Below are 26152 nucleotides of genomic sequence, written 5' to 3'. Positions count from 1 at the left end.
GATCACACCAGGATCAAACCAGGATCACACCAGTATCAAACCAGGATCAAACCAATATCGAACCAGGATCACACCAGGATCAAACCAGGATCACACCAGGAACAAACCAGGATCAAACCAGGATCACACCAGGATCACATCAGGATCAAACCAGGATCAAACCAGGATCAAACCAGGATCAAACCAGGATCACACCAGGATCAAACCAGGATCACACCAGGATCAAACCAGGATCAAACCAGGATCACGCCAGGATCAAACCAGGATCCCATCAGGATCAAACCAGGATCAAACCAGGATCAAACCAGGATCAAACCAGGATCACATCAGGATCAAACCAGGATCAAACCAGGATCAAACCAGGATCAAACCAGGATCACATCAGGATCAAACCAGGATCACACCAGGATCAAACCAGGATCAAACCAATATCGAACCAGGATCACACCAGGATCAAACCAGGATCACACCAGGAACAAACCAGGATCAAACCAGGATCACACCAGGATCACATCAGGATCAAACCAGGATCAAACCAGGATCAAACCAGGATCACACCAGGATCAAACCAGGATCACACCAGGATCAAACCAGGATCAAACCAGGATCACGCCAGGATCAAACCAGGATCCCATCAGGATCAAACCAGGATCAAACCAGGATCAAACCAGGATCACATCAGGATCAAACCAGGATCAAACCAGGATCAAACCAGGATCAAACCAGGATCACATCAGGATCAAACCAGGATCAAACCAGGATCAAACCAGGATCAAACCAGGATCACACCAGGATCAAACCAGGATCAAACCAGGATCACATCAGGATCAAACCAGGATCAAACCAGGATCAAACCAGGATCACATCAGGATCAAACCAGGATCACACCAGGATCACACCAGGATCACACCAGGATCAAACCAGGATCAAACCAGGAATGAACTACAGTGTGAAACAGTCTAAGTGGTGTTTGATGACCAGATGAATGACTCTAGACTAGGATAAAAATAGCTTCATTACAACTATACAATGTTTTTCACTGCATGGCTGGATAATCTGGACAAAAAATCTGACTCGTCCGTTGATATTACTAATCATTATCTTTCTCAGCCGAACATGGAACAGATTGACCAGCATTTATTTATTTTTTTACAATATTTCCAACATGTAGTAAAAATGAAATGTGAACGTTCTGAACAGAGACCACAGTGTCTGGATGTGTGTGTGTGTGTGTGTGTGTCTGTGTGTGTGTGTGTGTGTGTGTCTGTGTGTGTGTGTGTGTGTGTGTCTGTGTGTGTGTGTGTGTGTCTGTGTGTGTGTGTGTATGTGTGTCTGTGTGTGTCTGTGTGTGTCTGTGTGTGTCTGTGTCTGTCTGTGTGTGTGTGTGTCTGTGTGTGTGTGTGTGTGTGTCTGTGATGTGTGTGTGTCTGTGTGTGTCTGTGTCTGTCTGTGTGTGTGTGTGTCTGTGTGTGTGTGTCTGTGTGTGTCTGTGTATGTGTGTGTGTGTCTGTGTGTGTCTGTGTATGTCTGTGTGTGTGTGTGTCTGTATGTGTGTGTGTGTCTGTGTGTGTCTGTGTGTGTCTGTGTCTGTCTGTGTGTGTGTGTGTCTGTGATGTGTGTGTGATGTGTGTGTGTGATGTATGTTTGTGTGTGTATATGTGTGTGTGTGTGATGTGTGTGTGTGTGTGTGTGTGTCTGTGATGTGTGATGACCACAGTGTCTGGATGTGTGTGTATGATGTGTGTGTGTGATGAATGTGTGTGTGTGTGTGTGATGTGTGTGTGTGTGATGTCTGTGTGTGTGTGTGTGATGTATGTGTGTGTGTGTGTGAGATGCATGTGTGTGATGAATGTGTGTGTGTGTGTGTGTGATGTATGTGTGTGTGTGATGTGTGTGTGTGTGTGTGTGTGAGATGTATGTGTGTGTGTGTGTGTGTGTGTGTGTGATGTATGTGTGTGTGTGTGAGATGCATGTGTGTGATGAATGTGTGTGTGTGTGTGATGTGTGTGTGTGTGATGTCTGTGTGTGTGTGTGTGATGTATGTGTGTGTGTGAACAGGTTTGACTCATGGATGAGAAGAAGTCCAGTGTTTGGTCCAGACTTAGTCCTCAAATGAGCCACACGCCATCGCTCGTGCACACGCCATCGCTCATGCACACGCCATCGAGTATGCACATGCCATCGCTCATGCACACGCCATCGCTCGTGCACACGCCATCGCTCGTGCACACGCTCGTGCACACGCCATCGCTCGTGCACACGCCATCGCTCGTGCACACGCCATCGCTCGTGCACACGCTCGTGCACACGCCATCGCACGTGCACACGCCATCGCTCGTGCACACGCCATCGCTCGTGCACACGCCATCGCTCGTGCACACGCCGCCATCGCTCGTGCACACGCCATCGCTCATGCACACGCCATCGCTCGTGCACACGCCATCGCTTGTGCACACGCCATCGCTCGTGCACACGCCGCCATCGCTCGTGCACACGCCATCGCTCATGCACACGCCATCGCTCGTGCACACGCCATCGCTCGTGCACACGCCATCGCTCGTGCACACGCCATCGCTCGTGCACACGCCGCCATCGCTCGTGCACACGCCATCGCTTGTGCACACGCCATCGCTCGTGCACACGCCGCCATCGCTCGTGCACACGCCATCGCTCGAGCACACGCCATCGCTCGTGCACACGCCATCGCTCGTGCACACGCCATCGATTATGCACATGCCATTGCTCGTGCACACGCCATCGCTCGTGCACACGCCGCCATCGCTTGTGCACACGCCATCGCTCGTGCACACGCCATCGCTCATGCACACGCCATCGAGTATGCACATGCCATCGCTCATGCACACGCCATCGCTCATGCACACGCCATCGAGTATGCACATGCCATCGCTCATGCACACGCCATCGCTCGTGCACACGCCATCGCTCGTGCACACGCTCGTGCACACGCCATCGCTCGTGCACACGCCATCGCTCGTGCACACGCCATCGCTCGTGCACACGCTCGTGCACACGCCATCGCACGTGCACACGCCATCGCTCGTGCACACGCCATCGCTCGTGCACACGCCATCGCTCGTGCACACGCCGCCATCGCTCGTGCACACGCCATCGCTCATGCACACGCCATCGCTCGTGCACACGCCATCGCTTGTGCACACGCCATCGCTCGTGCACACGCCGCCATCGCTCGTGCACACGCCATCGCTCATGCACACGCCATCGCTCGTGCACACGCCATCGCTCGTGCACACGCCATCGCTTGTGCACACGCCATCGCTCGTGCACACGCCGCCATCGCTCGTGCACACGCCGCCATCGCTCGTGCACACGCCATCGCTTGTGCACACGCCATCGCTCGTGCACACGCCGCCATCGCTCGTGCACACGCCATCGCTCGTGCACACGCCATCGCTCGTGCACACGCCATCGCTCGTGCACACGCCATCGATTATGCACATGCCATTGCTCGTGCACACGCCATCGCTCGTGCACACGCCGCCATCGCTCATGCACACGCCATCGCTCATGCACACGCCATCGAGTATGCACATGCCATCGCTCATGCACACGCCATCGCTCGTGCACACGCCATCGCTCGTGCACACGCCATCGCTCGTGCAAACGCCATCGCTCGTGCAAACGCCATCGCTCGTGCAAACGCCATCGCTCGTGCACACGCCATCGCTCGTGCACACGCCATCGCTCGTGCACACGCCGTCGCTCATGCACCGAGAAAGAACCGGAAACAAGAGACTTTCTAGAATCCTCATGAGCTGGAGGTCAGGGGTCGTATCTCTGTAAATACTGAACCTTTTCACAAAAACAGGCACAAAGTTCAATGTCTTCTCTGTCAGTGTTTGATGTGAGACACTGCAGGAGAAAAAGACAAAAAAAAACTTGTCTGTAGTTTACTCACATATAAACGTAAGAAATAGATTATTAAAATGTTACCGTCATGTTATTTTTTTCATATTAAAATACATTTAAAATTTGATTTCCCTTATGAACCTGCTCAGCCCCAGAAGGGTCCCTGTTACAGGTGGTCTGCAGCGCTGCTCTGCGTCCCTGTTACAGGTGGTCTGCAGCGCTGCTGTGCGTCCCTGTTACAGGTGGTCTGCAGCGCTGCTGTGCGTCCCTGTTACAGGTGGTCTGCAGCGCTGCTGTGCGTCCCTGTTACAGGTGGTCTGCAGCGCTGCTGTGCGTCCCTGTTACAGGTGGTCTGCAGCGCTGCTGTGTAAAACTGGGCATGGATCTGCTCAGACAGACCCCAAAACACATGGTACACACCACGTAATCGTGACCATAAAACATCACAGCTACAGTCAAACAGAGCACAAGAAGCAGAATCACTGTGTGATATTAATACAGTTTTAATCGTTCTTTGCAATAATTAAACATGAAGTGAATGTAGCTCCTCTCATGAAGCTGCTCATAAACCACTCTGAAGAGTCTGTGAAGCTGCAGATTATAACAGGCAACAGGGAACTCATTTTTGTGCAGTTTATTGTCAGCTTAATGAGCATTAAAAGCTTTTATTTGCACCGCTGCACTTTATCCACTGAGCGTCTGATGCTCCCTGGACGTCATGTTTAGTCCCTGCTTCAGCCCCGAGAGGACGAGGGTTCTAAACAAGTATCTGGTCTGAGGAACGCTCTAAAGCTGGGCACAGTAGAGCCAAGAAGAGCAGAGCAGGGCAGAGTTGTGCTCAGTAGGTACTAATGGAAAAGGCACGTCTGCTACAGAAAATATACAGGGTAGATTATGACCTCATTCAGTTTGGCCTGTAGTGTCTCCTCTTAAAAGACATTCTTGGTTGATAAAAACATGCCTCGTGCATCGATTAGGCAAATAATTGAGGGGGCGTGGCACTAGCAAGAGCTCAAACAAGAACTTCTACATCCAGAACCTACATCTTTAGAAGTGAAAATACTGCAAACTGTAAACAACAAGAAAGCAAAACTCGTGATTTCTTCTTTCTGCTTTAGCCCATATCAATTCAAATAAAATTATTAGTCAACCAATAAAAAACTTGGTTGAAAAATACATCAGCAACCAATGTATCGACCTTCTGTGCAATGCCAGTTCCAGAATCCAGTTCAAGGCACATTTTAGCATATTTCGGATGGATTTCCGTAACATTGTCATTGCAATTATTACAAAGAAACATTGAAACTCTCCTTTTCAGTCAGATTCTTCCCTTCATGTCACCTCAGTCTGACTGTGCCACTCTGCGTCCCTCCTGTGCCACCCTGCATCCCTCCTGTGCCACTCCGCGTCCCTCCTGTGCCACTCTGCGTCCCTCCCGTGCCACCCTGCGTCCCTCCTGTGCCACCCTGCATCCCTCCTGTGCCACTCCGCGTCCCTCCTGTGCCACTCTGCGTCCCTCCCGTGCCACCCTGCGTCCCTCCTGTGCCACCCTGCATCCCTCCTGTGCCACTCCGCGTCCCTCCCGTGCCACTCTGCGTCCCTCCTGTGCCACCCTGCGTCCCTCCTGTGCCACCCTGCGTCCCTCCTGTGCCACTCTGCGTCCCTCCTGTGTCACTGCGTCCCTGCTGTGCCACCCTGCGTCCCTCCTGTGCCACTCTGCGTCCCTCCTGTGCCACCCTGCGTCCCTCCTGTGCCACCCTGCGTCCCTCCTGTGCCACTCTGCGTCCCTCCTGTGCCACCCTGCGTCCCTCCTGTGCCACCCTGCGTCCCTCCTGTGCCACTCTGCGTCCCTCCTGTGTCACTGCGTCCCTGCTGTGCCACCCTGCGTCCCTCCTGTGCCACTCTGCTTCCCTCCTGTGCCACCCTGCATCCCTCCTGTGCCACTCCACGTCCCTCCCGTGCCACTCTGCGTCCCTCCTGTGCCACTCTGCGTCCCTGCTGTGCCACTCTGCGTCCCTGCTGTGCCACTCTGCGTCCCTCCTGTGCCACTCTGCGTCCCTGCTGTGCCAGCTTTAGCCCGCTGCCATCGCTGCGCCGGGCGGGACACCGCGTGCGGAGAACAGGCCGTCATCGTCGTACACATTTACTAAACCAAATAGGATCCCGGCGGTGCTTTGCGATTGTTTGAAGCGATTGTCTCTGCCACTGCGGGGCGAGGCGGGCGAGATACGGGGCGATAACGGCGTCACGTACTGCCAAGAACGCGACAGCTGCCAGAACTACAAGCGAAGAACACGGTGTTATTCCGGAGGCGGCTCATTAAAAGGCAGAGCCGGCAAATCATCAGAACGGTTCTGCACAAGATGTTTCTGCAGCATCGATCGAGACGTCGTTTCAGTCGAAAAACAAATCCTAAACCCTGAACGCCGCTCTGAGGTCAGGACCATGAGCCAGGCCTGGACACGAAGACTTAGCAGGACGATCAGCCCATTTTATGTGTTTTAGGTTGACGGGGGAAACGAAGGAAATTCACCCGGACGTGGGGGGTCACGTCACAGTGGGGGGGTCACGTCACAGTGGGGGGTCACGTCACAGTGGGGGGGTCACGTCACAGTGGGGGGTCACGTCACAGTGGGGGGGTCACGTCACATTGGGGGGGTCACGTCACAGTGGGGGGTCACGTCACAGTGGGGGGGTCACGTCACATTGGGGGGGTCACGTCACAGTGGGGGGGTCACGTCACAGTGGGGGGGTCACCTTGTACCTGAAGGAGAGCGCCATAGACTTCATGAAAGACGCTCTTTTCACCAGTGAAATGTAAAAGAGGATGTTTAAATAGTGCGGTAAAACACTTTGGATTTGGAAAGGGACAAAAAAATGGTGTGTTCGGATTTAAAAGTACTGTATTTTCAGGAGTATAAGTCGCACCAGCCAAAAAATGTATAATAGAGAAGAAAAAAAACATATATAAGTCGCCCTGGAGTATGAAAATTACAAACATTAATACAAGCAGAAGTCGCACCTCGGCCAAAACTATGAAAATACGGTAACAACCCGATTTTGATAGTATTAGGAGTAGAAAGTACAATACTGCAACCAAACAGTACAGAGTAGAAGTAAAAAGTTGCTTGAAATTGTACGGCTCGTCCAGCAAAACACCGACAAACTAAGACGATCAACAAAGATGGTTCTTTCTGGTCTGGATTGTGTTGAAAATAGAGGTCAGACAGAGCTGCCCCCTCCCCCAAAGGAATGTGGATGACATCACATGAAATACAAGACACTGCACACTACTCGTCAGCAGACCAAGACTCAAAAAAACTGAAAGCCTTATCTCTACAGCGTCGTTCCACAGGGGTCAATCTTTTACCCTGTCCTGTTTAATGTTTCAGATCGTCCACCGGAAAAACCCTATTTTATTTGTCACTAAATTCTAACATCATCCCTTTTGTTTCCCTTAAAAACTGGGCAGAACTGGTGAACGGGCTCTCAGACGCCCTCGTCGTGGCCCTTCACCCCTCCGCGATCCCGGCGTTCATTTCTCTTCGGGGACGGACTCATCGTGAAGTCAAAACGTCCGCTCGTCCCTCGTTTGATCCGAGAGCCGTGGAATGCGGCGCCAGACAAACAAAGAGCGTTTCACAAACACCGCCTCCTCCCAAATGAGCTCCTCTAACACTCTTTACTGCTCCTGAGGGCGCTTTGCTTCTCGGAGATGAAGCCGGTCGGGTGCTTAAAGCACGCCGCTGTTTAGGCTCTAATATTCCTGGCGGGGCCGTGAAGAGTGTGTGAGTCAAACGCACGGCTTAATGGATCAATGCCGTCTCCTCGTAACGACCCCTCCTGCTTAATGAGGACGGGAACAAAAGACACCATGATTACTGGAGTAAACGGGGCAGTTTCTCGAGGAGTTTTGAATCGCGTTTACTGCGCTGCTGCGGCGGAGTGAAGGGCATATCGAAGGGCTGGATTAGGGCTTTACGATATCTGTTTTTCGATACCGGGTTCTTCTTTTCTGTGCCAGTATTTTTAGTGTGAATTGATGGCTGAATATAACAGTGTTGATTAGTCAGAAGCTTCGGTCCATCTCCTTGTGAACAGGCTCAAGATAACGAATTAAAGATGATGATTGGATGAAAAAATAGACCTATTAATAGAGTTATGTGGGTGTAAAGACTTTCCCGACGTATTGTTTTTAACTGTTACAAGAGGAATGCGCTTCTCTTTGACAAACACATGAAATATGCAGAAACAGCTGGATTCAACAAGGCTGAATGGAGCTTTTTGTCATTTACTTTCATCACTCAGTAACACAAGTTAGTTTTGGGCGATAATTAATTATAACTCATTACTTTTTCCAAGGCTCTTGTCCAAATCCTGTTTTAAAACACATTTGTACGACATCTGTTCAGTTTGAATTCCAAACAAAGCGGCACACAGTCTGAACGGAAATGAACCAGACCGGACTGGACAGACTGAAGTGTTGAAGTTAACAAAAGAAACTCTTTGTCGACTAAACACATGCTCCGTGCATCGATTTAGACGACTTAGAGAATGTGGGCGACTGGTGCTGGAAAAAGAGCTCTAAACTGTGAAGTATCTTGATGATTAGACAAAGTATCTGACTCAAAGTGACCCTGAGATTACATGAGACACAGTTACAAATGTGTTTACACAAAACTATCAGTCAAATTCACAATTCGGCCCCGAATCTCGAGATAAACCTTGGTTCTGCTGTTGTGAATATAAATCTCCCCCAAATAATAAATCGAGTGACAAAGCGATCGATTAAGTTGGGGTAAGACATTTTCTGAGTTGGAGCGTAAAGTTTGAAGATATCATCACAAATGTTTATAACCAATCCTATGCCAATATTATAATCACATTTGATATGATATAATAGTATAATCATCGATAGTAATGTCCACACAGTTATGTAAAAAACAATAATAAACGTATATTGACAAAATGTTCAATATCAGATAAATACAGATATTTAAGAAACCCCTCCAATATCACAGAGGCCAATATATCACAGATATCTTTATAAATATAATCAACTTGATATGATGTAACTGCAGAAAATCAAGAATTTAACATCACTTTCTCATTTGAATCTAGTCTATACGTCTATAATATAGACATCTATACGTCTATAATATAGAAATATATACGTCTATAATATAGAAATATATACGTCTATAATATAGACACATATATATCCTTCATGTTTGTGTTTGTTGAAACGTCTCTTCACACAGGCACCGGTAGAAAACATGAAACTTTCCCAGATTCAAACAGGGTCAATGACAGGATTATTCCAGGTGGAAACGACGGCTGAAGCAAATCTAATTGTTTAAATTAGACTCTATCATTGCTAAAGTAGTTCTAACTGAGAAATGACTGAAAGAACGACCAACAATGATAAAACCCACTCTAAACTTACCAAAAATTGAGAGACCCTGGAATCGACGACTACATCAGTGCATTTTAAATACGACCCATCTGGAAGTGTCCATCACAAACAAGTCCAATACTCAACCTCAGACGTAACAAAGATTCTACAAATATATCACAGTATTAAGCTGCCATTATCTCGTAAGAACATATTTCAGTGTTTTTTCCTTCTTACAGAGCAGGAGGAGATCAGGTGTAGCCGCACTTACACAGAGAAGTGATACAGGAAGCACTTCCACCCCGTGGGCCGCTCCAGGAAGTTGTAGATCTTTCCCTGGACGTAGCTGTAGGTGATGGTGGGCCGCGTGCCAGTGCTGTAGATGGACATTCGCACTGACATTCTGGGGTGGGACAGGTAAGGGTGCAGGTGGATTCCGGGCAGGGCCATGTTGGAGCCGTTGTCGTCCCCCGGGGTCCTGTCCCGCTCCGGCTCTGCGGAGGTGAAGGCCGTCTCCATCAGCTCCAGGTCAGCAGGTCTGTGCACCACTCGGGGAGACCTCTGGGTGCTCGGGCTGGACATGGTCACCTGAGGAGAGGGAGGGGATTCAAACTCTGTTCATTTTGGATTATTTCTCACGTTCATTATTGTAGAATGTGATTTGTAAATATGAGCGTCGCATGTGTAAAATAGGCTCGTCTTGCTCCACTTTCTGCTCCATTTATTCCTCAGGGCGGAGCTTCTCAGACGCCCCCTTTGGTAGATAAACATAAAGTATCCACGGCCCCCACAGGCTCTGGGACCGAGCAGATATGGCTCTTCACTGCCATAAATACAGCGTTTCAAGGAGAAGATTCTCTCACGTTACTTCTCGTCACAGACTGCTTTCTGCTCGGTGCCGACTCGCGGAGCCGACTCGTAATGCTGCACTTATGTTTCCTTGTCTTAAAGTTCATGGGATCAAAGTGGACATGAATGGAAAGCACAGATTCTTTTTACGTACGCTTTATATCGCCAAGTGAGCGGTCAGAAGCAGAGCAAGTTCAAGAGTCAGATTTAAAGATGGAAGTGTAGTGTCCGGTCAGAACTGATGGTTCAGTGAGTTTTTATTCTTTCCATTTTGTGTCATTCATACAAAGTCAGGCAAGAACAAATAAAGGACTAAATGCAGCAATTTCTCGCTGCGTAGAGATTCCGCGCGCCGGTTTATGAACAAGGTCAGTGGTGAGACCTTGAGAAGAAAGAGTGAAGCATGAGCTGCAGCGGCGCGCGCGACGACCTGCTCCTGACGACCTGCACCTGACGACCTGCTCCTGACGACCTGCTCCTGACGACCTGCTCCTGACAACCTGCTCCTGACTTTGTGTTACGAGGAAGAACATTTTACTATAACGTTTTTAAAGACGCTTAAAGGTTGAATGGACGATTTTTTGGGCATAAATCTGAGTCTTATGTCCTCGTGGCGTGGACGGCCAATTAGTCCTGCCACGTATCAATCATAAAACGCACCTATCGCTCACCTGCAGCCTCGTGCGGATCGTCCCACGTTTCCGCGTGTCCAAGCGCATTGATCTAACATAATATAGTTCCCTCAGTGTATGGGGCAAAATGAAGATGGAGAAAGACAGTTCGAGCTGACTCAGAAGAGACTGAAATCTATGGGAGACGAGAGATGCGATGTGTGTGTTGTATCAGTCCACACGGGGGAGTGGCATATGCACAGGGGAGTGGCATGTGCACGGGGGAGTGGCATGTGCACGGGGGAGTGGCATGTGCACGGGGGAGTGGCATGTGCACGGGGGAGTGGCATGTGCACGGGGGAGTGGCATGAGCACGGGGGAGTGGCATGAGCACGGGGGAGTGGCATGAGCACGGGGGAGTGGCATGTGCACGGGGGAGTGGCATGAGCACGGGGGAGTGGCATGTGCACGGGGGAGTGGCATGTGCACGGGGGAGTGGCATGAGCACGGGGGAGTGGCATGAGCACGGGGGAGTGGCATGAGCACGGGGGAGTGGCATGAGCACGGGGGAGTGGCATGTGCACGGGGGAGTGGCATGTGCACGGGGGAGTGGCATGAGCACGGGGGAGTGGCATGTGCACGGGGGAGTGTCATGTCCACGGGGGAGTGGCATGTGCACGGGGGAGTGGCATGAGCACGGGGGTGTGGCATGTGCACGGGGGAGTGGCATGTGCACGGGGGAGTGGCATGTGCACGGGGGAGTGGCATGTGCACGGGGGAGTGGCATGTGCACGGGGGAGTGGCATGTGCACGGGGGAGTGGCATGTGCACGGGGGAGTGGCATGTGCACGGGGGAGTGGCATGTGCATTTCCGTCTCTGTTCTCAAATCACCGAAAATTGCGGCGCGTCCATTGCGCCTTTAAGCTCGTCGTGTTGGAGAGTTTGCAGCTTTCACATCTGAACCGATAAATGAGTCTGTTTATTACGACTACAACAGTGTAAGCTTTTGAGTGATTCTTTGTTTTCAAATATAATCCAGCCATCTTTATTTTTGAACCATTAATTGACGATTATGTCCTCTAAAGATGTTATTATAAACTAACAACAGAGTTTATCAGAATAACTGTGACCAATGGAATACTACCATCATTTGTGTCTATTTTACTCATTGCTTTATGGACTATACAGACATGAAGTTTTATTATTATTATTTAAGTATTATAAAGTCTGTGGCATTGAAAAAAAATAAAAAAAATTGCATCAAATAATTAAACTATTTCTGATGTTCATCAATAATACACATTTGTAAATATTCATTATCTCGTAGCCTTCAGTCATTTGATTAGAATGTGTCAATCAAAAGTGTGGAAAATACATAAACAGGCGATATGTGTAAATAATCACTAATATGAATAATACGAAAATAATTGTTACCGTGTTACAAAAACGGTGTCAACAGAAACACAACTTTGTATCACTTCATATGAAAACTGTTTTAACCTTGAACCTTATCATGGCAAATATTTGAGAGCGTTTATGTTCACGAATCAAGGCTGAACTTTGAAGAGTTGTAGATTTACAATTACTGCAACTCACCGAAGTTCAGCCGTGGTCCCAGGTCAGCTTCTGTGCAGCAGGACCATGTGCTCCTGTCTCCGTCCCCTCAAGAGAGAGGTTCGTCCTGTCTCCGTCCCCTTCAGGAGAGAGGCTTGTCCTGTGTCCGTCCCCTTCAGGAGAGAGGCTTGTCACGTCTCCGTCCCCTCAGGAGAGAGGCTGCTCCTGTGTCCGTCCCCTTTAGGAGAGAGGCTGCTCCTGTGTCCGTCCCCTTTAGGACAGAGGCTGCTCCTGTGTCCGTCCCCTTCAGGAGAGAGGTTCGTCCTGTGTCCGTCCCCTTCAGGAGAGAGGCTGCTCCTGTGTCCGTCCCCTTCAGGAGAGAGGTTCGTCCTGTGTCCGTCCCCTTCAGGAGAGAGGCTGCTCCTGTGTCCGTCCCCTTCAGGAGAGACGCTCGTCCTGTGTCCGTCCCCTTCAGGAGAGAGGCTGGTCCTGTGTCCGTCCCCTTCAGGAGAGAGGCTGCTCCTGTGTCCGTCCCCTTCAGGAGAGAGGCTGCTCCTGTGTCCGTCCCCTTCAGGAGAGAGGCTTGTCACGTCTCCGTCCCCTCAGGAGAGAGGCTGCTCCTGTGTCCGTCCCCTTCAGGAGAGAGGCTGGTCCTGTGTCCGTCCCCTTCAGGAGAGAGGCTGGTCCTGTGTCCGTCCCCTTCAGGAGAGAGGCTGCTCCTGTGTCCGTCCCCTTCAGGAGAGAGGCTTGTCCTGTGTCCGTCCCCTTCAGGAGAGAGGCTTGTCACGTCTCCGTCCCCTCAGGAGAGAGGCTGCTCCTGTGTCCGTCCCCTTCAGGAGAGAGGCTGGTCCTGTGTCCGTCCCCTTCAGGAGAGAGGCTGGTCCTGTGTCCGTCCCCTTCAGGAGAGAGGCTGCTCCTGTGTCCGTCCCCTTCAGGAGAGAGGCTTGTCACGTCTCCGTCCCCTCAGGAGAGAGGCTGCTCCTGTGTCCGTCCCCTTCAGGAGAGAGGCTTGTCACGTCTCCGTCCCCTCAGGAGAGAGGCTGCTCCTGTGTCCGTCCCCTTCAGGAGAGAGGCTTGTCACGTCTCCGTCCCCTCAGGAGAGAGGCTGCTCCTGTGTCCGTCCCCTTCAGGAGAGAGGCTGGTCCTGTGTCCGTACCCTTCAGGAGAGAGGCTCGTCCTGTGTCCGTCCCCTTTAGGACAGAGGCTGCTCCTGTGTCCGTCCCCTTCAGGAGAGAGGCTCGTCCTGTGTCCGTCCCCTTTAGGACAGAGGCTGCTCCTGTGTCCGTCCCCTTCAGGAGAGAGGCTTGTCACGTCTCCGTCCCCTCAGGAGAGAGGCTGCTCCTGTGTCCGTCCCCTTCAGGAGAGAGGCTCGTCCTGTGTCCGTCCCCTTCAGGAGAGAGGCTCGTCCTGTGTCCGTCCCCTTCAGGAGAGAGGCTGCTCCTGTGTCCGTCCCCTTCAGGAGAACCTCACTCAGTAACGCTTCAGAGAGGCTCGTCCTGTGGTGGACCTCGCAGCTCGTCCTGTGGTGGACCTCACAGCTCCCTGGCCCAGTCGGAGTGTGCGTGCGCTGGGCTGTACTTATCTTACTCTCACTCTGACGTCTGCTGCTGGAGTCGACATTTGGGAACAAGTTCAGATGAACTCCTCCCCCGACTGTGGCCCAGTCACAGCCTCAGAGCTCCAGAGTGCGGAACTGAACCCTCCCCTCATTCATGTCGGCCTCCTGCTGGTGCCAGAGTCAGGACTAAACATGGACTGGCCTCCTGCTGGTGCCAGAGTCAGGACTAAACATGGTCCGGCCTCCTGCTGGTGCCAGAGTCAGGACTAAACATGGATCGGCCTCCTGCTGGTGCCAGAGTCAGGACTAAACACGGACCGGCCTCCTGCTGGTGCCAGAGTCAGGACTAAACATGGACCGGCCTCCTGCTGGTGCCAGGGTCAGGTCTAAACATGGACCGGCCTCCTGCTGGTGCCAGAGTCAGGACTAAACATGGACCGGCCTCCTGCTGGTGCCAGGGTCAGGACTAAACATGGACCAGCCTCCTGCTGGTGCCCAGAGTCAGGACTAAACATGGACCGGCCTCCTGCTGGTGCCCAGAGTCAGGACTAAACGTGGACCGGCCTCCTGCTGGTGCCAGAGTCAGGACTAAACATGGACCGGCCTCCTGCTGGTGCCAGAGTCAGGACTAAACATGGACCGGCCTCCTGCTGGTGCCCAGAGTCAGGACTAAACACGGACCGGCCTCCTGCTGGTGCCCAGAGTTAGGACTAAACACGGACCGGCCTCCTGCTGGTGCCAGAGTCAGGACTAAACACGGACTGGCCTCCTGCTGGTGCCCAGAGTCAGGACTAAACATGGACCGGCCTCCTGCTGGTGCCAGAGTCAGGACTAAACATGGACCGGCCTCCTGCTAGTGCCAGAGTCAGGACTAAACGTGGACCGGCCTCCTGCTGGTGCCAGAGTCAGGACTAAACACGGACCGGCCTCCTGCTGGTGCCAGAGTCAGGACTACCCCCTCCCTCATAATGGTTTGGTCCGCTCTGCTGCTCGGGCCCCTGAGGAACCTACGCTCAAGGCAAACTGACAGAGAAGAGCGGGACTAATGTGTGTTTATCGTGCTTATGTCACTAGAATGAAGCGCCACAGAGACGGCCCCAGGGTCATTATTCTAAACCTAAATGAAAGTCTGTGTTTCGCTCTGTCACTGTGAGAAAGAGCAGATCAAACACATAGTTCATGGTTCTGGAGAACAATTTTGTCATCAGTCCTTCACTAAAAAACAACCAAGAAATAATCAAACAAAGCAAATTCATTCGTTGTTCAATGACAAGGAAAGCAACGTGATGCGTGACAAGTCAAGATAAAAGAGACGTTCTTGTGACAGGAGACGTGAAGCGAGAACCCGTAAATGAAAATAAAATAAAAAGTCAGCCAGTCTAACATTCAATTGGATCACCTTTATCGTTAATTACATTATTTTAAAATTTTTTATCGTTCATTTATCATTTCTCTGCTTGATGTCAAAGTCTGGATCCTTCTCAAACACACCGACATCTTTTCCATGACCACGGGATGTGTCTTTTCCATGACCACGGGATGTGTCTTGCTGAAAGACGACGCAGCGAGTGTCCTGCAGGGGGCGTGGACACATTCACTGAATCCACGAGGACACTTTTCATTTGGAGCGTCTCATTCTTCTCACATATTCTGCTTGACTCTCTGGAGCTCGTGAGATGCTTCCACCACCTCCGTGTGCTAAAGATCGTGTTGACTGCGAGGCTTCATTTGTGCTGCGTCTTTGTGGATTCTGTGCTCATTACAGCGAGAGAAAAGTGACAGATGCGGTGAAAGCTCAAGCTAAACTTTCACAGTTCACGGGCGTGTCACGGGGCGTGTCACGGAGGCGTGTCACGGAGGCATGTCACGGACGGAGGCGTATCACGGGGGCGTGTCACGGGGGCGTGTCACGGAGTTATGCACAAAACGCTGACAAAGTAAATAAGTGTGTGTTCTCCTGCCTCGAGGGACGTGCAGAACAAGGAAGTGCCACACGGGATGTGAATGAGGACGTGTAGACGAGTCTGAATCATGGTGGAATCATTCATTTATACGTTTAAAGATGCACGACTTTACTTTTCTAGAGGAGGGTCCGCTATGGGCCACAGACTCTCACCCACACGGACTCTCACCCACACAGACCCTCACCCACACAGACTCTCACCCAAAAAGACTCTCACCCAAAAAGACTCTCACCCACACAGACCCTCGCCCACACAGACCCTCACCCACACAGACTCTCACCCACACAGACCCTCGCCCACACGGACTCTCACCCACACAGACCTTCACCCACACAGACCCTCGCCCACACAGACCCTCACCCACACAGACTCTCGCCCACACAGACCCTCACCCACACAGACTCTCACCCACACAGACCCTCGCCCACACGGACTCTCACCCACACAGACTCTCACCCACACAGACCCTCGCCCACACAGACCCTCACCCACACAGACTCTCGCCCACACAGACCCTCACCCACACAGACTCTCACCCACACAGACCCTCGCCCACACGGACTCTCACCCACACAGACTCTCACCCACACAGACCCTCGCCCACACGGACTCTCACCCACACAGACCCTCACCCACACGGACCCTCACCCACACGGACCCTCGCCCACACAGACCCTCACCCACACGGACCCTCACCCACACGGACCCTCGCCCACACAGACCCTCACCCACACAGACTCTCACCCACACAGACCCTCACCCACACGGACCCTCACCCACACAGACCCTCACCCACACAGACCCTCGCCCACACGGACTCTCACCCACACGGACCCTCACCCACACAGACCCTCGCCCACACAGACCCTCGCCCACACAGACCCTCACCCACACAGACTCTCACCCACACAGACCCTCACCCACACGGACCCTCACCCACACAGACCCTCACCCACACAGACCCTCGCCCACACGGACTCTCACCCACACAGACCCTCGCCCACACAGACCCTCGCCCACACGGACTCTCACCCACACAGACTCTCACCCACACAGACCCTCGCCCACACAGACCCTCACCCACACAGACCCTCGCCCACACAGACCCTCACCCACACAGACTCTCGCCCACACAGACCCTCACCCACACAGACTCTCACCCACACAGACCCTCGCCCACACGGACTCTCACCCACACAGACTCTCACCCACACAGACCCTCGCCCACACGGACTCTCACCCACACAGACCCTCACCCACACGGACCCTCACCCACACGGACCCTCGCCCACACAGACCCTCACCCACACGGACCCTCACCCACACGGACCCTCGCCCACACAGACCCTCACCCACACAGACTCTCACCCACACAGACCCTCACCCACACGGACCCTCACCCACACAGACCCTCACCCACACAGACCCTCGCCCACACGGACTCTCACCCACACGGACCCTCACCCACACAGACCCTCGCCCACACAGACCCTCGCCCACACAGACCCTTACCCACACAGACTCTCACCCACACAGACCCTCACCCACACGGACCCTCACCCACACAGACCCTCACCCACACAGACCCTCGCCCACACGGACTCTCACCCACACAGACCCTCGCCCACACAGACCCTCGCCCACACGGACTCTCACCCACACAGACTCTCACCCACACAGACCCTCGCCCACACAGACCCTCACCCACACAGACCCTCGCCCACACGGACTCTCACCCACACAGATCCTCGCCCACACAGACCCTCACCCACACGGACTCTCACCCACACAGACCTTCACCCACACAGACCCTCGCCCACACAGACCCTCGCCCACACAGACCCTCACCCACACAGACCCTCGCCCACACGGACTCTCACCCACACAGATCCTCGCCCACACAGACCCTCACCCACACGCACTCTCACCCACACAGACCCTCACCCACACAGATCCTCACCCACACAGACCCGGTTCTAGCACTTCACACAGAGAAGACCAAAGGTGAATCGTTGAGTGTAAAAATGTACATAATGCTGTAAAGGAACAGAAACATTAGTGGAACAGTTCTGGCTGTTAAAAGCACATGTGAGTTTAGAAAGTAGATGTTTGTTGCGTGACGATTCCATGACAACATGTACCACCTGAAAGCACGAAAAATTGTTTTGCATTATAAAAATAACCTTAAACTACGATAAAAGGGCCAAAAACAATCTCACCATAATTGAGCTCACACTAAAGACTAAAGTCTTGATAACTAAATGGACTCTGGGGTATCAGTTTAATTTCTCTCTAACCCCGTTTTGTAAATTAAAAATGGCCTAAAACATAATCCCAAAGTGCTCTGGAGGAGAGAGTGAAAGCTTCTGCATCTGTAACTTCTTTTAAAATAGGAAAGTTCTCCTTTTGCTTGCACACTTAGCACTGACCTTGGCTTGTCCCTCAAAGTTAGAAACAAAGGAGGAGCGCTGCTCACAGGGAGGTCAGTGCATCAGGTGATGACAGCTCCTGTTGCCACTGGATATTAAAAGAGCCTCAGTCCTGCTGCAGGAAGTTAGCCTGAAGAGCTAATCACATGAACACTAATCACCCCAGTCCATCAGATAGAATTACTGCTGAAGCATCATGCCAGAAGAGTGTGCTCAGATCTCCATCGGGATTCAAACTCAGAGAAATATCATCATGTTTTACTGAGACACAGTGAAAACCCAGCGATTTTGCAAAATCTCCCACTTAAAAACTACAGGCGGGTCTGATGTTTTCATTGTAGGTGCATTTCCACTGTGAGTAATAAGTATTTGAAAACCTGCCAATCAGCAAGAGCTCTGTCTCCAAAAGTCCTGTTAGACGCCACCCACTGCCATGGACAAGACCAAAGAGCTGTCAGAAGACCAAAGAGACAAAACTTTACTGTTGAACTGTTGGAGAAATTGAAAATGGAAGATGTCAGTCTCCATCAGACATGCAAGATCTCACCTCGTAAGAAAGAGTGGAATCAGCCCAGAACTACAGGAGGAGCTGGTCAATGATCTGAGGAGAGCTGGGACCACACAAGGCCATCATAGTGTAAAATCATGCATCACACAGAAGGTTCCACTGCTTAAGTCAGCACATGTCCAGGCTGAAGTTTTCCAATGACCGTCTGGATGATCCAGAGGAGTCATGGGGGTCCTTCAGGTGCTGAAGAGGGAGCTACATCCATTACAGGGCTGTGAGGATACAATAAGATGAGTTTAACGCAAAACTGTAAAATGACTATCATCCTGAGGCTCCGCCCAGTGGGCAGGGCCTACTCAGAGTGGGATAAGTATCTGAGTCTCAGACATGATCCACAGATTGAGAATGACTCTTAAGAGTCCAAACAGCTTCATTACAGAGTCCAGATGATACAACTGAAACTTTCTCTACACTATCACGGTTGAGTTGTTAATAAAAGTCTCTCCTTGGATTTAATCATGAGCATTTTATCAAATATATATTTGTGGTAGGTACAGTTGTGTTGGATCTACAAAAGCATAAGTACTTCCACCTCTTTTTAAAACACAAAACCTCTTGATTGGCCTCGTGTATGAAACACCTGAGCCAAAGGCGTCCCGGGGACATTTGGATTAACTGCCATTTCTTTCTTTCTTTAAATCACACTGATGTACTTGGGCAGAACATAATTTTCAGACCTACAAACGCTTCAAATCTGTATTTCACGACAAAAGAACAGACAGAATAGAAGAGACGGAGATACAGCTGCTGCCAGGGCTCTAATGTGAATACATGTCAAATTCTGAATATTTTATATGTTTACCTCAAAGTGGAAAACAATGTTTACAGAATAGACCACGTGAAAGACTAAAATACTTCACATACTCAACGTGCATAAATATTAAAGACGACTGAAAGCTCATGTCTTTCATTATCGTAAAAGCCCTTGAATCTAAATATATCTGTGAGTTACACTAAAGACTCGTGAGTCTTCATGTCCGACAGGTGAAGGCTCGGCAGGTGAAGGCTCGGCAGGTGAAGGCTCTGCAGGTGAAGGCTCGGCAGGTGAAGGCTCTGCAGGTGAAGGCTCGGCAGGTGAAGGCTCGGCAGGTGAAGGCTCTGCAGGTGAAGGCTCTGCAGGTGAAGGCTCGGCAGGTGAAGGCTCTGCAGGTGAAGGCTCTGCAGGTGAAGGCTCGGCAGGTGAAGGCTCGGCAGGTGAAGGCTCTGCAGGTGAAGGCTCTGCAGGTGAAGGCTCGGCAGGTGAAGGCTCGGCAGGTGAAGGCTCGGCAGGTGAAGGCTCTGCAGGTGAAGGCTCGGCAGGTGAAGGCTCTGCAGGTGAAGGCTATGCAGGTGAAGGCTCGGCAGGTGAAGGCTCGGCAGGTGAAGGCTCTGCAGGTGAAGGCTCGGCAGGTGAAGGCTCTGCAGGTGAAGGCTCTGCAGGTGAAGGCTCGGCAGGTGAAGGCTCAGCAGGTGAAGGCTCAGCAGGTGAAGGCTCGGCAGGTGAAGGCGCTGCAGGTGAAGGCTCGGCAGGTGAAGGCTCGGCAGGTGAAGGCTCGGCAGGTGAACAGGAAACATGTCGTACATTTAATGATAATGTTACCATGCCAACGAGCTCCAAGGCTGGTCGTGGTGCGAGAACCAGGCTAAATGTGCCTCTTGTTCTAGAGTCCGTCTCCTCGTCACTTGTGCTCATTACGCTGTAGAGCAGATGCTGCTGTGGACAGAGCAGTGGACATGTTAGTCCAGCTCGAACACCGGCTCCTCTGGTTCTACAGGGCCACGCGCAGCTCACAGAGTGGACAGGGCCAAAGGGGACAGGGTCAGAGTGGACAGGGCCAAAGGGGACAGGATCAGAGTGGTCAGGGTCAGAGTGGACAGGGTCAGAGTGGTCAGGGCCAGAGGGGACAGGGTCAGAGTGGACAGGGCCAAAGGGGACAGGGTCAGAGTGGACAGGGCCAAAGGGGACAGGGTCAGAGTGGTCAGGGTTAGAGTGGACAGGGTCAGAGTGGACGGGACCAGAGGGGACAGGGCCAGCGTGGACAGGACCAGAGTGGACAGGGTCAGAGTGGACAGGGCCAGAGTGGTCAGGGCCAGAGGGGACAGGGCCAGCGTGGACAGGACCAGAGTGGACAGGACCAGAGTGGACAGGGTCAGAGTGGACAGGGCCAGAGTGGTCAGGGCCAGAGTGGTCAGGGCCAGAGTGGTCAGGACCAGAGTGGTCAGGGCCAGAGTGGAGAGGGCTAGAGTGGACAGGGTCAGAGTGGACAGGGTCAGAGTGGACAGCGTCAGAGTGGTCAGGGTCAGAGTGGACAGGGTCAGAGTGGACAGGGTCAGAGTGGACAGGGCCAGAGTGGACAGGGCCAGAGTGGAGAGGGCTAGAGTGGACAGGGTCAGAGTGGACAGGACCAGAGTGGACAGCGTCAGAGTGGTCAGGGTCAGAGTGGACATGACCAGAGTGGACAGGGCCAGAGTGGACAGGGCCAGAGTGGAGAGGGCTAGAGTGGACAGGGTCAGAGTGGACAGGACCAGAGTGGACAGCGTCAGAGTGGTCAGGGTCAGAGTGGACAGGGTCAGAGTGGACAGGGTCAGAGTGGAGAGGGCCAGTGTGGACGGGACCAGAGGGGACAGAGCCAGCGTGGACAGGACCAGAGTGGACAGGGTCAGAGTGGACAGGGCCAGAGTGGTCAGGGCCAGAGTGGTCAGGACCAGAGTGGACAGGGCCAGAGTGGTCAAGGTCAGAGTGGACAGGGTCAGAGTGGACAGGGTCAGAGTGGACAGGACCAGTGTGGACAGGGTCAGAGTGGACATGACCAGAGTGGACAGGGCCAGAGTGGACAGGGCCAGAGTGGAGAGGGCTAGAGTGGACAGGGTCAGAGTGGACAGGACCAGAGTGGACAGCGTCAGAGTGGTCAGGGTCAGAGTGGACAGGGTCAGAGTGGACAGGGTCAGAGTAGAGAGGGCCAGTGTGGACGGGACCAGAGGGGACAGAGCCAGCGTGGACAGGACCAGAGTGGACAGGGTCAGAGTGGACAGGGCCAGAGTGGTCAGGGCCAGAGTGGTCAGGACCAGAGTGGACAGGGCCAGAGTGGTCAAGGTCAGAGTGGACAGGGTCAGAGTGGACAGGGTCAGAGTGGACAGGACCAGTGTGGACAGGGTCAGAGTGGACATGACCAGAGTGGACAGGGCCAGAGTGGACAGGGTCAGAGTGGACAGGACCAGTGTGGACAGGGTCAGAGTGGACAGGACCAGTGTGGACAGGGTCAGAGTGGACAGGGTCAGAGTGGTCAAGGTCAGAGTGGACAGGGTCAGAGTAGACAGGACCAGTGTGGACAGGACCAGTGTGGACAGGACCAGAGTGGACAGTACCAGAGTGGACAGGGTCAGAGTGGACAGGACCAGATTGGACAGGGTCAGAGTGGACAGGACCAGTGTGGACAGGGTCAGAGTGGACAGGACCAGTGTGGACAGGGTCAGAGTGGACAATAATGAACATTTAATAAAAATCCGTCCTTGTGGTGGATTTACACAGTGACTTTTTGAATATGCTTTAATAATTCTGCAACTTTGACGTTGAACTATATGTGATAAATGTTTGTAGCTTTAATTACTGCATATTGTTGCCATAGTAACGCTGTTAAACTTCAGGCCTAAACTAGATTTGTCTGAAAAATGGCTTTGAACCACGGGAAAGAGTTTGTTCTTGAATTCAAATTAAAAAAAAGATTACATTACAGGTAAAGCCAAACGATCTCCATGGGAACAAGCACCAGGAGTGTTACGCAGTGCACCTTTTAACTTGAAGAATGCATCTATACAGAGGAAGCGGTATATTCTGACCAAAATCCATCATGTAAAAACGGAGCAGCTACGATAACAAACCAAACCTCTGTGACGTCACCTGGAGTTGAAATAATGAGCTGAAACAATCCTAAACCTGGCACCTTTACATTGCACCCGTCTTACATCACCGTGACCCGGGGCGCGGCGTCACATTCGAGCCCCGCGTACGTTTAACGGCGACCGGAGGAGTCGGCGACATTAGCCTGGGGGATCTGCAACGAGAGAAATGCAACGTCTAAATCTTAAACCGCAATCAAATAAGACAACGAGCTCAATATGATTCATCCGTCTAATTGCATTTACCTTGGCTGATCCAAACCAGATTAAAGGATTCTCCCGTGGGGCCTGGCGCCCGCACAAACAACACGGGGAAACAAGCACAAACAAACACATCTCATATGATCAAAATAAAAGCGAGATAATGAGACACGGGATATCTTCTATTGGAACGGCTCTTTAACTTTGTATCTAATAATAGGTCTGAGCAGAGCGGGGTTAAGCAGGGTGAGTCGTGACATGAGCGGGCGGGGCACGTGCGGGGCAGAGGTGGAGCTGAAGCTAGTGTCAGGCGGGGCAGAGGTGGAGCTAAAGCTAGTGTCAGGCGGGGCAGAGGTGGAGCTAAAGCTAGTGTCAGGCGGGGCACGTGCGGGGCAGAGGTGGAGCTAAAGCTAGTGTCAGGCGGGGCACGCGCGGGGCAGAGGTGGAGCTAAAGCTAGTGTCAGGCGGGGCACGCGCGGGGCAGAGGTGGAGCTAAAGCTAGTGTCAGGCGGGGCACGCGCGGGGCAGAGGTGGAGATATCCATGTTGTGGACTGGGCACTAAGAAGAGGCACGGAGCTAGTGCTAGTGTCATGACGGAGCTAAAGCTAGTGTCGTGACGGAGCTAAAGCTAGTGTCGCGACGGAGCTAAAGCTAGTGTCGCGATGGAGCTAAAACTAGTGTTGCGACAGAGCTAAAGCTAGTGTCGCGACAGAGCTAAAGCTAGTGTCACGACAGAGCTAAAGCTAGTGTCGCAACAGAGCTAAAGCTAGTGTCGTGGCAGAGCTAATGCTAGTGTCGTGAGAGAGCTAATGCTAGTGTTGTGACAGAGCTAAAGCTAGTGTCACGACAGAGCTAAAGCTAGTGTTGTGACAGAGCTAAAGCTAGTGTCGTGACGGAGCTAATGCTATTGTCATGACAGAGTTAATGCTAGTGTCGTGAGAGAGCTAAAGCTAGTGTTGTGACGGAACTAAAGCTAGTGTCACGATGGAGCTAAAGCTAGTGCCGTGACAGAGCTAAAGCTAGTGTTGTGACAGAGCTAAAGCTAGTGTTGCGACAGAGCTAAAGCTAGTGTCACAACAGAGCTAAAGCTAGTGTTGCGACAGAGCTAAAGCTAGTGTCACAACAGAGCTAAAGCTAGTGTTGTGACAGAGCTAAAGCTAGTGTCACAACAGAGCTAAAGCTAGTGTTGTGACAGAGCTAAAGTTAGTGTCACGACAGAGCTAATGCTAGTGTTACGACAGAGCTAAAGTTAGTGTCACGACAGAGCTAATGCTAGTGTTACGACAGAGCTAAAGTTAGTGTCACGACAGAGCTAATGCTAGTGTTACGACAGAGCTAAAGTTAGTGTCACGACAGAGCTAATGCTAGTGTTACGACAGAGCTAAAGTTAGTGTCACGACAGAGCTAATGCTAGTGTTACGACAGAGCTAAAGTTAGTGTCACGACAGAGCTAATGCTAGTGTTACGACAGAGCTAAAGTTAGTGTCACGACAGAGCTGATGCTAGTGTTACGACAGAGCTAAAGTTAGTGTCACGACAGAGCTAATGCTAGTGTTACGACAGAGCTAAAGTTAGTGTCACGACAGGACCAATTTCGATACAAACTCAATACAAATTTCAAGGTCAAGGCACTGGCACATTCACACGTTCATACACCGGTGTCGCTTCAAGAGTTCTTAGAGAAACTCACTTTCATAGACACATAAACACATAAAGGAATTAAGGGGTCTTTAGGAGCCTTTTACCCCTTAATGCTATCATTATTGAAGGTTTGTCACATCTCTTTCATGTTTGGATCACATGCTTTCGTACCTTCTTTGACAGCCTGTTATTAATTAGAGCCTCATTCGTAGCAGAGTTTTGTCTCAATAGTTAATTAACACTTTTTTTCTCAACCTGACGACAAAGCAGCTGCACAAAGCATAATCACAGAAGAAAATACAAGACACCTGCTCAAAATCAGAGCGTGTTATTGAATACGGTGTTCAATCATAGACTCCGGCACAAGTAGATTGTTGAAACAATATTAAAGCTTTTATATCACCCTATTTATAAGGAGAAAAAAATGCATAATAGAGAAGAAAGAACACATATAAGTCTCTCTGGAGTATAAGTCGCACTGGAATATAAGTCGCATTTTTGGGGGAAATGTATTTGATGAAATCCAAGACCAAGAACAGACATTTCCTCTTGAAATGCAGTTTAAAATAATAACGACGAGAGAACATGGTGAATAGGTGTACGTATGCTAACGCTAACACCTTCAGCTACATGACGTATGCTAACACTAACACCTTCAGCTACATGACGTATGCTAACGCTAACACCTTCAGCTACATGACGTATGCTAACGCTAACACCTTCAGCTACATGACGTATGCTAACGCTAACACCTTCAGCTACATGACGTATGCTAACACCTTCAGCTACATGACGTATGCTAACGCTAACACCCTCAGCTACATGACGTATGCTAATGCTAACACCTTCAGTTACATGACGTATGCTAACGCTAACACCTTCAGCTACATGACGTATGCTAACGCTAACACCTTCAGCTACATGACGTATGCTAACACCTTCAGCTACATGACGTATGCTAACGCTAACACCTTCAGCTACATGACGTATGCTAACGCTAACACCCTCAGCTACATGACGTATGCTAACGCTAACACCTTCAGCTACATGACGTATGCTAACGCTAACAACTTCAGCTACATGACGTATGCTAACGCTAACACCTTCAGCTACATGACGTATGCTAACGCTAACACCTTTAGCTACATGACGTATGCTAACGCTAACACCCTCAGCTACATGACGTATGCTAACGCTAACAACTTCAGCTACATGACGTATGCTAACGCTAACACCTTCAGCCACATGACGTATGCTAACGCTAACACCTTCAGCTACATGACGTATGCTAACGCTAACACCTTCAGCTACATGACATATGCTAACGCTAACACCTTCAGCTACATGACGTATGCTAACGCTAACACCTTCAGCTACATGACGTATGCTAACGCTAACACCTTCAGCTACATGACGTATGCTAACGCTAACACCCTCAGCTACATGACGTATGCTAACGCTAACAACTTCAGCTACATGACGAATGCTAACGCTAACACCTTCAGCTACATGACGTATGCTAACGCTAACACCTTCAGCTACATGACGTATGCTAACGCTAACACCCTCAGCTACATGACGTATGCTAACGCTAACAACTTCAGCTACATGACGTA

The 26152-nt window shown here is 51.2% G+C and overlaps 1 protein-coding gene across 1 annotated transcript in view; it reads right to left on the bottom strand.

Annotated features, from left to right (window-relative positions):
- Positions 1-9865, bottom strand: part of kcnq1.1 (potassium voltage-gated channel, KQT-like subfamily, member 1.1) — a 162839-nt gene extending 152974 nt beyond the window's left edge. Inside the window, 1 exon segment of the mRNA XM_072465616.1 lies at positions 9555-9865. Coding sequence (XP_072321717.1) covers positions 9555-9865 — 311 coding nt within the window.
- Positions 9866-26152: the final 16287 nt, after the last annotated feature.

Source organism: Eucyclogobius newberryi, unplaced genomic scaffold, assembly GCF_026437365.1.
Source record: "Eucyclogobius newberryi isolate DKJ021-1_F unplaced genomic scaffold, fEucNew1.0.hap1 SCAF_5, whole genome shotgun sequence".
Classification (NCBI taxonomy): domain Eukaryota; kingdom Metazoa; phylum Chordata; class Actinopteri; order Gobiiformes; family Gobiidae; genus Eucyclogobius; species Eucyclogobius newberryi.
The sequence above is the reverse complement of the archived record's forward strand: the minus strand, read 5'-3'. Positions and strand labels throughout refer to the sequence as shown.